This window comes from Procambarus clarkii, chromosome 26 (genome assembly GCF_040958095.1).
Source record: "Procambarus clarkii isolate CNS0578487 chromosome 26, FALCON_Pclarkii_2.0, whole genome shotgun sequence".
Classification (NCBI taxonomy): Eukaryota; Metazoa; Arthropoda; class Malacostraca; order Decapoda; family Cambaridae; genus Procambarus; species Procambarus clarkii.
Window position 1 is genome coordinate 6,271,788 of NC_091175.1, and position 13,264 is coordinate 6,285,051.

General features: G+C 39.0%; 1 protein-coding gene across 5 annotated transcripts in view; it reads left to right on the forward strand.

Moving 5' to 3' along the window:
* Positions 1-5,631: 5,631 nt before the first annotated feature.
* The window catches only part of rho-5 (rhomboid-5), a 51,064-nt gene continuing 43,431 nt past the window's right edge, over positions 5,632-13,264 (forward strand). For 3 of the 5 annotated variants that reach the window (XM_045739958.2, XM_045739959.2, XM_045739961.2), the window contains exons 1-3: positions 5,632-5,820; positions 9,841-10,107; positions 13,115-13,135. In XM_045739958.2, the coding sequence (XP_045595914.1) occupies positions 5,801-5,820; positions 9,841-10,107; positions 13,115-13,135 (308 nt within the window). In that variant the 5' untranslated portion in view covers positions 5,632-5,800. The remainder of the gene's footprint in view (positions 5,821-9,840; positions 10,108-13,114; positions 13,136-13,264) is intronic. The other 2 variants (XM_045739960.2, XM_069331801.1) reach the window with 1 other exon arrangement.

Here is a 13,264-nt window from a genome sequence, read left to right on the forward strand (position 1 = left end):
GGGAAAAGTTCAGACGTATGCCACTAGGCTAGTCCCAGAACTAATAGGCATGAGGTACGAGGAAAGGCTGAGTGAACTGCACCTCGCGTCGCTAGAAGATAGAAAAACTCGGGAAAACATGATCACCACATACAAAATTCTCAGAGGCATTGACAGGGTAGACAAGGATCGATTATTTAACACAGGTGGTACACGCTCAAGGGACACAGGTGGAAGCTGAGTACACGTGTGTGTGTGTGTGTGTGTGTGTGTGTGTGTGTGTGTGTGTGTGTGTGTGTGTGTGTGTGTAAGAAATGTGAGAGTAAGCCAGTTGAAATGGAAGAAGAATTAGAAAAACATAGGAGCCAGGAGAGAGCCATCAACGCCACAATGAGACAAGAGACACGAGACAAGACGCCACACGAGACAAGACGCTGGAGGGAAAGCTGGCGAGACTTGGCTCAGGTTGAAATATACAAGCGATTATTGCAAGAAAAATTATGTTAAACGAGAGATTTTAGCGTGAACTATGACATTAGGGAGACGCCCTCAGGAAAGCGGTACCCAAGGAGGCAGATACTATTAACGGCTACTTAATAGGCTAAATTAATAGTGACTTAATAGGAGAGTAAGTTACTAGGATACAGGAGAGGATAAATGGTATAGTGACAGGTGGAAGGTCTTAAAAAACGTAAGCTCGGCTTCTGGAGACCAACACGGTGGTAGACCAAACTTGTGGATGATGCCCAGCAACTTGAGCTAAACTGGTCCCAGAAGTAAGCGACCTGAGATAAGAGGATAGACTAAATGTGGTAAATCAAACAACGCTGAAAGAGACAAGATCACAACACAGGCCCCTAGAGACAAACATGTTCTTTGATCTGAAACCATGTTGAATGTAACAAAGAATTTTGAGAAGGTTTCTGACATCACTATGTACTGAGTGTGAAAGCAGTGACTGGGTGAACCACACTAGAGAAGTACTGAAGCCTTGTAAGCCAACTCCCAAGAGCTGGAGCCGGGAGAGAGAGAGAGATGGATGAGAGGAGACATATGCGCGCGATGGCGTGGCGCCGCGACAAGCTGGAGTGCAAGCGACCGCGGAGAGTAAATGTCAGACTACTATCTTTAACTTAGCTGGCAGGAGAAGTGGAGCATAGAGCTGCTCCGCCTCTCCCAGCCCCCCACTTCACTACCAATTACCCCACACTGCTTCCCCCACCTGCATGATCCCTACCAACCTCCTCCTCCTCCCACCACTCACAACGGACTTCTCTTCGACTCCTTTTTATCAATTATTGTTTTCAATCTACCACTGTTCTCTTTCCCTGTTATCTACCATGTTCTTTATTTTCTCCATTAACTGAGGGAGGAAACAAATAGGGGGTTAAACCCTCCCCCTATCTTCTTTTTTATATAAGACTAGGGTTCATAAAGGCTGTCGAATGACGTACCAAGTGAAACTGCAAGCAAGAGCTGTTATCCTACCTCAGCTCATCCGGGGCCTACTTCTAGAGACTATTTCACGAGAATACACTTTGAAACTATCACATAGGGATCTATCATATAGTAACTGTCATATCCCAGGAGTGCAGTCGGGTTCGTTCTCGACGCACAGTTGAAAATTCTGGGTTCGAATCTCGGGCGGGACAGAAATGGTTGGGCACATTTCCTTTCACCTAATGTACCTGTTCACCTAGCAGTAAGTAAGTACTCAGGAGTAAGTTAGCTTGTTGTGGGGTTGCATCCGGGGAGGGGGGGGTAAATCGACCTGGGGGGGGGGAAATGTCGATATAAGCCTAACATGCGTGAATACACTCAGGCTTCCTGTCCCCCGACACAATGAATTATTATTATTCAATTATATAAGGAACCTGTTGAAGCTGCAAGCAACAGCTCAGTTGAAGCCTACTTCTAGAGAGAGCGCGCCCAACCACTTGGGCTGGACGGTAGAGTGACGGTCTCGCTTCATGCAGCTCGCCGTTCAATCCCCGACCGTCTTAAGTGGTTGGGCACCATTCATAATCGTCCCATCCCAAATCCTTATCCTGACCCCTTCCAAGTGTTATAGAGACGTAATGGCTTAACTCTTTATCCTGATAATGCCCTTGTCCTAAAGAGAGTAGGGGCCAGATTCACGAAAGAACTTACGCTTGCGTAAGTTCTTTTATCGTAAAGTTGCGTAATCTTTTCTCAAACTTTGGCGGCTTTGTTTCCAATTATTAAACAGTTAATGAGCTCGAAGCACCAGGAGGCTATATATAACAATAACAACAGTTAAATAGCAAGTTTTCATGCTTGTAAACTGTTTTATAAATGTAACCAAAGCCATCAAAGATTGAGGAAAGATGTACACGACCGTAAGTGCTTGCGTAAGTGTTTTCGTGAATCTGGCCCCAGATCTCTGGCTGTGTATGAGCCTAAGCGGACCAGTAGTGCAACGATTGATTGATGAAGATTAAGCCACCCAAGAGATGGCACGGGCATGAATAGCCCCGTAAAGTAGTTTCCACTGAAGTGTTGATCATATTAGCTGGCCAAGATGGCCAAGTGAGGCTTCCGGCTCAGTGTGTCGTTAGTAACTACACCTATTAAAGGTATCCACGTTATTGTGATTATATATTTTATCAATCCTTGAGAATTATGTTATTATTTCTGCCTGGTTCCGTCTCTCTTGAAGTGTGGTGAATGTGTATTGTTTGAGTGCTCAAGTGTGTGGCTGAGTAAGTAGCCATCAGTCCATCAGTAACTCAATGTTCTTTGCATAATTAGAATTTCCATTAAAGGCACCTTTTAATTTAAAACGCTTATGTATAAGTAGTTTCTTTTTAAGCTAGCTTATTCAATTTTGAGAATACAAAACAAAAAATTAGCCTATTACAATCTCGTAACAAAATCATTATAAAACGAGATTTTGTTTACAAAATACAACCACTAACTAGCTTTTGTATCAATAATTTAAGGCACAAGTATTAATACAAGTTTTATAACAGAAGAAAATTCAAAACATTTCTAAGTCCCACTTTTTTCTAAATGTGTGTGTAAGCCTGTCTTAAAATAACAAAAAAAAATGCAAAATCTGCAAGAGAAAGCCTCGTAATGGAACATTTTCCTTCCAAAATCCAGCTGTCAAAATGAAGATTGGCATCGAATACGGATATATCTGATATTATCGTCAGGGACGGAGGTCCCCTAGCCCGCACGGCACCCAGGGATACCATCCCAGGTTCCGTCCCTGAAGCTTGCACGGCACACAGGGACATTTGGGAAATTTATGGTTTGTATTCACAATTAGTTTTTGCTTTAATTCTGTAGCTTGTTTTGGCCATCATGTGGGGTGCTCCACCGGCGCCCACGCGCGCGCGTAGACACACACACACACACACACACACACACACACACACACACACACACACACACACACACACACACACACACACACACACACACACACACAACGTTATATGACAAAGAGTGCACACGAGCGTAGCTCTCATCCTGTAACTACACTTAGGTAATTACATACACTTGAAAAAGACATGTGTGTATGGTGCATGATGATGTGTGATGATGTTAGTGTGAGAAGAGCAGCTGAGAAAAAGTATGAAAATGATATAGCTAATAAAGCCAAGACGGAACCAAAGCTACTACACAGTCACATCAGGAGGAAGACAATAGTGAAGGAACAGGTGATGAAACTTAGAACGGGTGAGGACAGGTACACAGAGAATGACAAAGAGGTGTGTGAAGAACTCAACAAAAGGTTCCAGGTCTTTACAATAGAACAAGGAGAGGTCACGGCGCTAGGAGAGGTGACAGTAAACCAAGCGACCTTGGAAGGATTCGAAATTACAAGAGATGAGGTCAAAAAGCACTTATTGGAGCTGGACGTGAGAAAGGCTGTTGGGCCGGACGGAATCTCACCATGGGTATTCAAAGAATGTGCAGGAGCACTTTGTTTGCCACTCTCCATAGTGTATAGTAGGTCACTGGAAACGGGAGACCTACCAGAAATATGGAAGGCGGCTAATGTAGTCCCAATATACAAAAAGGGTGAAAGACAAGAGGCACTGAACTACAGGCCAGTGTCCTTAACTTGTATATCATGCAAGGTGATGGAGAAGATCGAGAGAAAAAACCTAGTAACACATCTGGAGAGAAGAGACTTCGTAACAACCCATCAACATGGGTTCGGGGAGGGTAAATCTTGCCTTACAGGCTTGATAGAATTCTACAATCAGGTGACAAAGATTAAGCAAGAAAGAGAAGGATGGGCGGACTGCATTTTTTGGACTGTCGGAAAGCCTTTGACACAGTACCCCATAAAAGGCTGATGCATAAGCTGGAGAAACAGGCAGGAGTAACTGGTAGGGCGCTCCAGTGGGCCTCTGGGGACAGGTTCGGTATGATATCAACCCCCAGATCATTCTCTCTATTTGACTCTTGTAGGATTTCACCTCCCAGATGATACCTTGTGTTCAGCCTCCAGCTCCCTTCGCCTAATTTCATTACCTTACACTTTCCTGAGTTAAACTTTAGCAGCCATTTTCTAGACCATTCCTCCAGTTTGTCCAGGTCCAGTGTCCTTCATCAAGTAGAAGAAAGTGTGTGTGTAAAGACTTAGGATTTTGATAAGAATGTCAAAAATATAATAGCCAAAATGTAGCAGTATTTGGTTTGGAAAGTAGAGAGAGAGGGGGGGGGGGAGGGGTAGGAGGAAGTAATGTGAGTGTTGGCAACCCCTCGCTCTGAGATTTGTACATGTGCCAAACTTATCGTACTGTGACATTCTTAACACTCTTTATAAATATATATACAGTTTATATATATATAATTATATATATAATTTATACAGTTTATAAAAATTGAAATAAGTTTATTGAGGTAAAATACACACAAAGGGATGAGGTAGCTCAAGTTATTCTCACCCCATTCAGTACATTGTGTTAATACATACATATAAACACATCACAAAAAACACTTCCTGCCCGAAACGCTTTGCGTAATAGTGGCTTTAGGCATTGTATGTACTAGCTCTATCTATTAACCCAACAAACTTTGTAAAATCTCTTTATGTATGTACCTTACCTAAATAAACATTTATTTATTTATTTATTTAAACAATAAACATATTACCAATATACATATATATATATATATATATATATATATATATATATATATATATATATATATATATATATACATTTTTTGTGTAAATCACGAAAAAATAAAGACTCCTTCTGAAGATGTATTAACATACGAAAGTACTTAAGGAAATTCCTGTTTCAATTTTCCTCCGTGGTCTGACACCTGTCATATATAAATTTATATATATATTTGTATATATATAAATATATATATATATATATATATATATATATATATATATATATATATATATATATATATATATATATATATATATTTATATAATTAATTAAGAAAATTTGTGTTATTAGTGAATGAGGAGGGAGGGAGGGACTGTCAGAATTCGGCTCAAAAATCACGCTCAGAAGTCAAATTTCCAACATTTCAGATATTTTGAAAACTGCAGAGGGGTTTGGGCAAAATATGACCCATCGCCGTTTTCAGTAATTGGCATATTTTCGGTATGAAAAGTCGTAAGTTGAAAATGAAAATAGGTGCTGAGAGGCAGATTCAGAGGGGGTCGGGCAGTGTTGTGGTAGAGAGGAGTACACACAGGTGTCGCCACACTGGAGCTCTGTCATACTTCTCTGAAAATGACGCAGTGTTATCTGGTAAAGTTCACGTTGTGAACTTGGCAGCCTATTTGTAAGGGAACTGTTAGTAGACGGAGATGGAGGATGATACTCCCTTGTAAGTATGAAATTGGCAGTGAATGTAGTGTGTGTGTTTGGCAAGGTTCAGTATAATACACCAGTGTAATTACTACCCTCATATTTATCTTGTTGTTATTATGGTAAACGCAGATACCATAAAATACTGCTACAGTACAGTCGGTTTATTGTCTGCTACAATAAAATAGAACAAATTAGTGTATACAAAGCGAGGTATAGGGTGTTCACTTGCATCAACAGGATGTTTACTTCACATGGAGAACAAAAGTGTCAAAAACTGTTGATATACCATATGTAAAGTCCTCTAGGAACTACCTGTCTCGCTCTTATTACAGTGTTATGCGTTTATCCATCTGTCTCGTAGTAGCTGGGTCTGGGGCTTTCACGACTCAAAACAGAGTCCTGAACGTTAAAATTATCTGTTAGATTAAGGACCTGCCCAAAATGCTGCGTGTACTAGTGGCTTTACAAGATTGTAAATACTATGCCATGTATTTTCACAAACCCAATGTACCTTCTTGTATATAAATAAATAAAAAGTATTTCCCTTGTTAAACCTCAATGCAGAATTGAGTCGTTCGACTGTACTTTGTCTATCTCTTAAGTAATAGCTGAAATTATAAAAGATGTTAACTTACTCTTGTCCAGGTGTAAATAAAAGTCAGTTATATTTCACAAGTTGTAATTAATTTAATTACCTAAGTGTAGTTACAGGATGAGAGCTACGCTCGTGGTGTCCCGTCTCCCCAGCACACTGTCATATAATGACCAAGTAATGTCCACACACAAATGATTGTGTGTGGACATAAGTGTTTAAGTAATAAATCCCCCATAAGGATTGTAAATTTTAAGAATGCATCCTTTTCATTGAAATAATATACTGTATTCAGTTTAGCATTGCACTTATAACCATTATGTCACTGGGATCAAGATAATGATACATTTATCATTTTAATCAAGCTTATATCTTATCTTTACTGCCCACCCATATGATTAGCTATCTAGTCATTACTGAGGTTATTGCAGGTACTGTATATTAGTAAGGTTTTGGCAGTTGAGCACATATACTGTGATCCCTTAGCTTGATATTCTGTAAATATTGTTATAGTTGACTTGAAGTGCTCTACAGTGTACCTTATATAAAAAATACAGCATTTAAAGATAATTAAACCACTACATTTGACAAATTTATTTGGGTAAAGTAGTGGACACTTGGTATAGTATTGACATTCTTGGTAAATAAAAAAAAAATAGTAATGTAAGTTTTTTTTGCTAGTGTTCTGGTATGAATTGAAAGGAGTGACATTTTCCCATAAGATAAGGCTGAAATGGACACTACATTAAAAATCACTGGCATATGAATGAAAAACAGGCTGTATTCGGAGTTTCGTTGCATACAAAGTGTCTGTACTTGTGGTCGGTCTCGAGCCCGTTGTTGATATGAGGATGTGCATTGAATTTTGTAACTAGCTCATCAAGATTGTAACTTGCTTAGCTAAATGAATTATGGGATTCTGTCCCTGAGCCCATTTTGTGCTTCTGTAACACTTTCCACTACCGCCCACAAGATGGGTATGGGGTGTATAATAAATGAACTAAACTAACTAACTAACATCACAATCCAGTGTTTGAACATGCAGGGCAGCCATACTAGGAATGATTAAACTTTTAACAACAGCAAATGAGTGATTACCATTTAAATATTTACAGGCAAAATGTATGCTATATGCAGTTATAAGATGTATGCTTATACTGTAAAAGTATGAATAGATACATGGTGTATGTATATATAGACACACAGTATTTACCTGAGGGTCACTAATACTAGCGGCCTCGACGAGAACAGGAAGCGGGCGGCTTGTCAAAGGTTCCCCCATTTCCCCTGATGATCTTTTCCAGCTGTATTTTAAAACCCAACAAAGTTTTGGTGTTTACAGCTTCGGCAGGTAGGCAGTTCCATAGGTTTATAACCCTTTGGGTGAAAAAGCATCTCCTGTTCTCAGTCCTACAGTGTGGCTTGTTGAGCTTGAAACCGTTGCTCCTCATTCGTGTTACATCTGACCTTTTAAAGAAATTTTCCGGATCAACATCCTGCAAATTGTTCAGTATTTTAAAGGTTTCGAAAAGATCCACCCTGTCATGCCTGGTTTGCAGTGTTGTTAGCCCTGTGGCCCTTAACCGTTCCTGATACGGGATTTATCTAAGTGCGCGATGGGATATGAATTTATTACTGTGCAGTATTAGTATTACTATTTGTGTCTGCAGAATAGAGCTGTTAGCTCTTGGAATCCACCTTTCTAATCAATCTATTTTCCTCTATTATGTCTACTACATTTCTCCCTAACACACATGCACACACACATCCCCAAGAAGCAGCCCATAGCAGCTGTCTAACTTCCAGGTACCTATTTACTGCTAGGTGAACAGTGGCATCAGGGTGCAAGAAACTACCCATTTGTTTCTGCCTTGGTCAGAATTGAACCTGGGCCCTTAGGACTATGACCCCTAAGCACTGTCCACTCAGCCGCGATATTGAGTGGATAGATATACACATACATACATATTGTATGTGTTTGAGTGGATGGGTATTTTTGGTAAGTGGGGGGAACCAGGTGTATTTGAAAATAATTTGACTAATATTAAAGATACAGAGCCTATCAGGCCTATGGCAGACTAATTGACTTTGACTATGTCCAAATACTTGACTTTGACCAAGTCTCCAACTGTGTCCAAATATGGAAATTTTACACCCCATATTCAGTACAATATATCATAAGAACTAACGAGTGTGAATATCTGATATTTATGTGCAGTGTAACATGGTATTTCTTTTTGGTTTGGTGGATTTCTCAATTGAGGCTCCTACATGTCTGAAAGGAATACAGTAAATAACAAGAATTTGTGTCTGAGGTGAAGGGAGCTGGGAATTAGAGATCAATTCAAAACCAAACAAAAATATCCTCCTGAAGCATAAAGGTATTAAAAAAAAATGCTTGAAAGAAATGAAGGAGCTGAAAGGTAACAAGACAAATGACTGTTCCCTCAAGATAAACACAACAGCTATGTTGTGTGTGACTACCATTAGGTGGAAGCCCAGATTACTGAGCACTCGCCTTACAAAACCATGATGGGAAAATCAAATGGCTGTGCAGACAGGGAGTGGAACCATCCATAAGGTTTGCCTCGTGGTTACCAATAGTCGGGAATAGAAAGCCTGACAGTCTTGTCAAGGTTCTCTCTAGGTCAACTACTGACCTCTCCTTGGATGCAATTCACAATAGTTGCTTATCTCCTAAGTATCTGTTCACTGCAAATTGAGCATAAGCATCAGGTGAAAGGAAATGTTGCCAAAATGCTTCTGACCTGCTGCATGGATTTAGGGACCTCTTAGCTGTGGGCCAGCAATGTAGGCTTCCAAAGATAAAAAAATAGGTCACATTAAATGCAGTCTAAAAAAACTGTTACTCTTTTAAAATAATAAACTTATTTCTTGAGTAATTAGTACTTGTATATTGTAATATTATTGTTAGTGTACATTATTTTTGTACAAGTGATCGATAATGCATTTCGATCCTTGAACCAGTGAACTTGTTAGTATACTGTGCCAGGTTTATGAATGTAGAACAGTTCTACATTTATAAATCTGAAATAAATATGAATAAGTACTCAATATTTAAAGTATTGAGTGCTTATTATATTTACATTTCATTGTGTTATATACATTAGTACAGTATGAAAAGTTCTAGATAAGAATTCACCGTACATATTTCTGTTCCTGTTTTATTGGGCAAAATAATTTTTGCTAATATTGTACTATTACTTATTATCCCCTAAATGAATAATTATACAATAATTATACTCTTCTTTTAGATACTTTTCTGTTGATTTGATTGTATTTATAGTACTGTAGTTGCAATTCCTTTGGCAGCTCTTAATGTTAGAATTTTCATTAACATTTTTTATATCTTATTCAGGGTAGAAAGGAAGGATTTATTACAAAGAAAAATATTTCTAACCACACATTTTTTTTTCTTTTCAGACGGATTGTGCCTGCCAGTCGCACGGAGGGTCAGCGGACTGGCAGTGCACCTGCGTCAACTCTTGGTTCCACTCTTGCTGCAGCGGCTGTCAACCGTCAACAGCATCAACCACAAACTCATCCTCAACCCCACCAGCACTCATTTTCTCTACCTACCCATTCTCAAAGTGTACCTGCAGCTACATCCACAAGCACCTCCATGACCATGGCTTCTACAAAGCCACACACCCTCTCCAGAAGCCTGTCTCGAAAAGAGCAAGTTAAAGCGTAAGTACTACAGTATATCGTCACCCATTTATCCATTTTCATGTAGAGGGTTTATTTTATTTACAGTAGAGCCGTGAAAGAGTAAAATAATATGCCAAGTTGTGGGATTGAAGTGAACACTTTGGCTAATTTTTAATAATTGGTTGTCAGGATGGAAAGTATATGTAGTCTGATAATAAAGATGTGATTTAAATGGGTACAGTTTACTAATAGTCTTAGGATGTTTAATAATCATAAATTGTACATGTTCTCTAAGTTTAGGGAAAAATTAATAGTACAGTATGTGTATTAGTAATGAGCTGGCAGTGGCAGAAGCATGGTTTGTAACTTTAGGGTTGGAGTGAACTCGGTAAACAGTTTAACAACTGGTTGAATATTATTACAAATCTTGTATATTAAATTCTGAACCTATTTACAGTAGTTGTGAATTATTTAAAAATAAGGATTATCATTGGAAATTATTGGACCTGAACCTAGGGTTCAGTTCTTGCACCAGTGATGTTTATTGTCTACATAAATGATCTACCAGTTGGTATACAGAATTATATGAAGATATTTGCTGATGATGCTAAGATAATAGGAAGGATAAGAAACATAGTTGATTGTCATGCCCTTCAAGATGACCTGGACAAAATAAGTATATGGAGCACCACTTGGCAAATGGAATTAATGTTAATAAATGCCATGTTGTGGAATGTGGAATAGGAGAACATAGACCCCATGCAACCTGTATATTATGTGAGAAATCTTTAAAGAATTCTGATAATGAAAGAGATCTAGGGGTGGTTCTAGATAGAAACTATCACCCAAGAACCACATAAAGAACGTTGTGCGAGGAGCCTATGCCACGCTTTCTAACTTCAGAATTGCTTTTAAATACATGGATGGCGATATACTAAAGAAATTGTTCATGACTTTTGTTAGGCCAAAGCTAGAATATGGAGCGGTTGTGTGGTGCCCATATCTTAAAAAGCACATCAACAAACTGGAAAAGGTGCAAAGACATGCTACTAAGTGGCTCCCAGAACTGAAGGACAAGAGCTATGAGGAGAGGTTAGAGGCATAAAATATGCCAAAACTAGAAGACAAGAAAAAGAGGTGATATGATCACTACGTACAAAATAGTAACAGGAATTGATAAAATCAAAAGGGAAGATTTCCTGAGACCTGGAACTTTAAGAACAAGAAAGAGATTTAAACTAGCTAAACTCAGATGCCGAAGAAATATAAGAATATTCACTTTCGCAAACAAAGTGGTAGACGGTTGGAACAAGTTAGGTGAGAAGGTGGTGGAGGCCAAGACCGTCAGTAGTTTCAAAGCGTTATATGACAAAGAGTGCTGGGAAGACGGGACACCACGAGCGTAGCTCTGATCCTGTAACTACACTTAGGTAATTCCACTTAGGTAATTACACACTGATACACACACTGTATTCCATTTGGTAGGCTGTTTATGTAGACAATGAGTATTACTGGTGCAAGAAATGAACCCTGTGGTACTCCACTTGTGACATTTCTCCATTCTGATTCATTGCCTCTGATTACTGCCCTCATTTTTCTGTCAGAAAATTTTTCGTCCCTGTTGGAAGCCTACCTGTCACTCCTCCAGTATGTTCCAGTTTCCAGAACAGCCTTTTTATGTTGAACTCTGTCGAAAGCCATTTTTTAGGTCCGGATAGATGAAGTCAACTCAACCATCTCTTTCTTGTAAAATCTATGGAGCTCTTATCATAGAAATTTAGTAAATTCATTACACAGGATCTTCCAGATTGAAAACCATACTGCCTGTCTGTTGTTAAATAATTTTTCTCCAGGTGTTCTACCATTTAGTTTTAATTATTTTTTCCAATATTTTGACAATTACATTTGTAAATTATACAGATCTATAATTAAAAGGGGGTCTTTCCTGCTGCCATGTTTTGTTGCTTTTGGAACTATGTTAGCCATTTTCCACACATCTGCTAGGACTCTTGTACACAGATGCCTCAAAAATCAATTGAAGTGGAATGCTGAGCTCAGGTGCACATTCTCTCAGAACCCATGGTGAAACTCCATCTGGGGCAACTGCTGTGTTCATACTGTACTTAGCTTTAACATGTTCATATATGAATGTCTCCAGGATGAGGTTTATGAATCTACAGGTCCAAAAGTCCTCCGTTCTAGCTTTGTAGGCTTCCCAGTCTATGGATTTCAAGTTGAAGTCACTACCAGCAGTCGTGATGTATCTTTATCTGCTCTTGTGGATATATCTCATGATTGTTATGAGGCCCTCTCGTTTATTGCCTGCTCCTCCTTTGTCCATGTGATGGTGTACAGTTTCTGCCTGTAGGTGAAAGAATAGCAAATACCATAGGCAATGAGGACTTCAATGCTAGTTCAGGGTGGCTGCAGAAGTTTAACAGATCTATAATCTAAAAGCTTCCTTACCGCATAGAGCGAGTCAGATTCTGGCCCAAGCTCCTAGCCCTTAGTCTTAGGGGACTAGTTCATGTTTGTAAAGCATGGCTTAGCTCGGGACACTGCTGAGGACACCAGCAGGAAAGGGTGTTTCATTACATTAAGTTTCGAGTTTTAAGTTTACAGACCCAGTAACACACGAGTAATTATACTACAGTACTGTACCCTACTTGACTGAAGTTTGAGAACATTAAAAAGATTTGAATGTTTATAGCTTTATTTATTATGGGCAATTTGTTTGGAATTCACTATCTACCAGTGATGAAATTGTTTGTTTAACCACTTCAGAAAGAGGTTTGTATTAAATAAATTTAAACATCATTTGGTAGTACAGTACAAAGATTATAAGACTGTACAACATTATATTTCCCATTAGTTTATCTGTACAGTATTCAGATTAAAGGTTTTTACTCTCCAATCTCAGACTGGGACTAGGCTTATCCTATGGTAATGATTGACAAGGCTGTTTCTTGTAGCAGCCTGCAGACCCAAATATCTATTACAAACCAATTTTTCCAGTATTATATTCTAATAGACTGATCTATCCCAGGGTTTCTGAGCAGTCCAAAAAGTAAGTTAACTGAATATTCTGGTTTTCCATCCCTGATTGTGCTCTAACATTATTCCTAGCACTTTCTGCCATTACATCCCGAACTCTTTCCTCATTGATCTGATTTTCCATCCCCAACTCTTAGTTGTG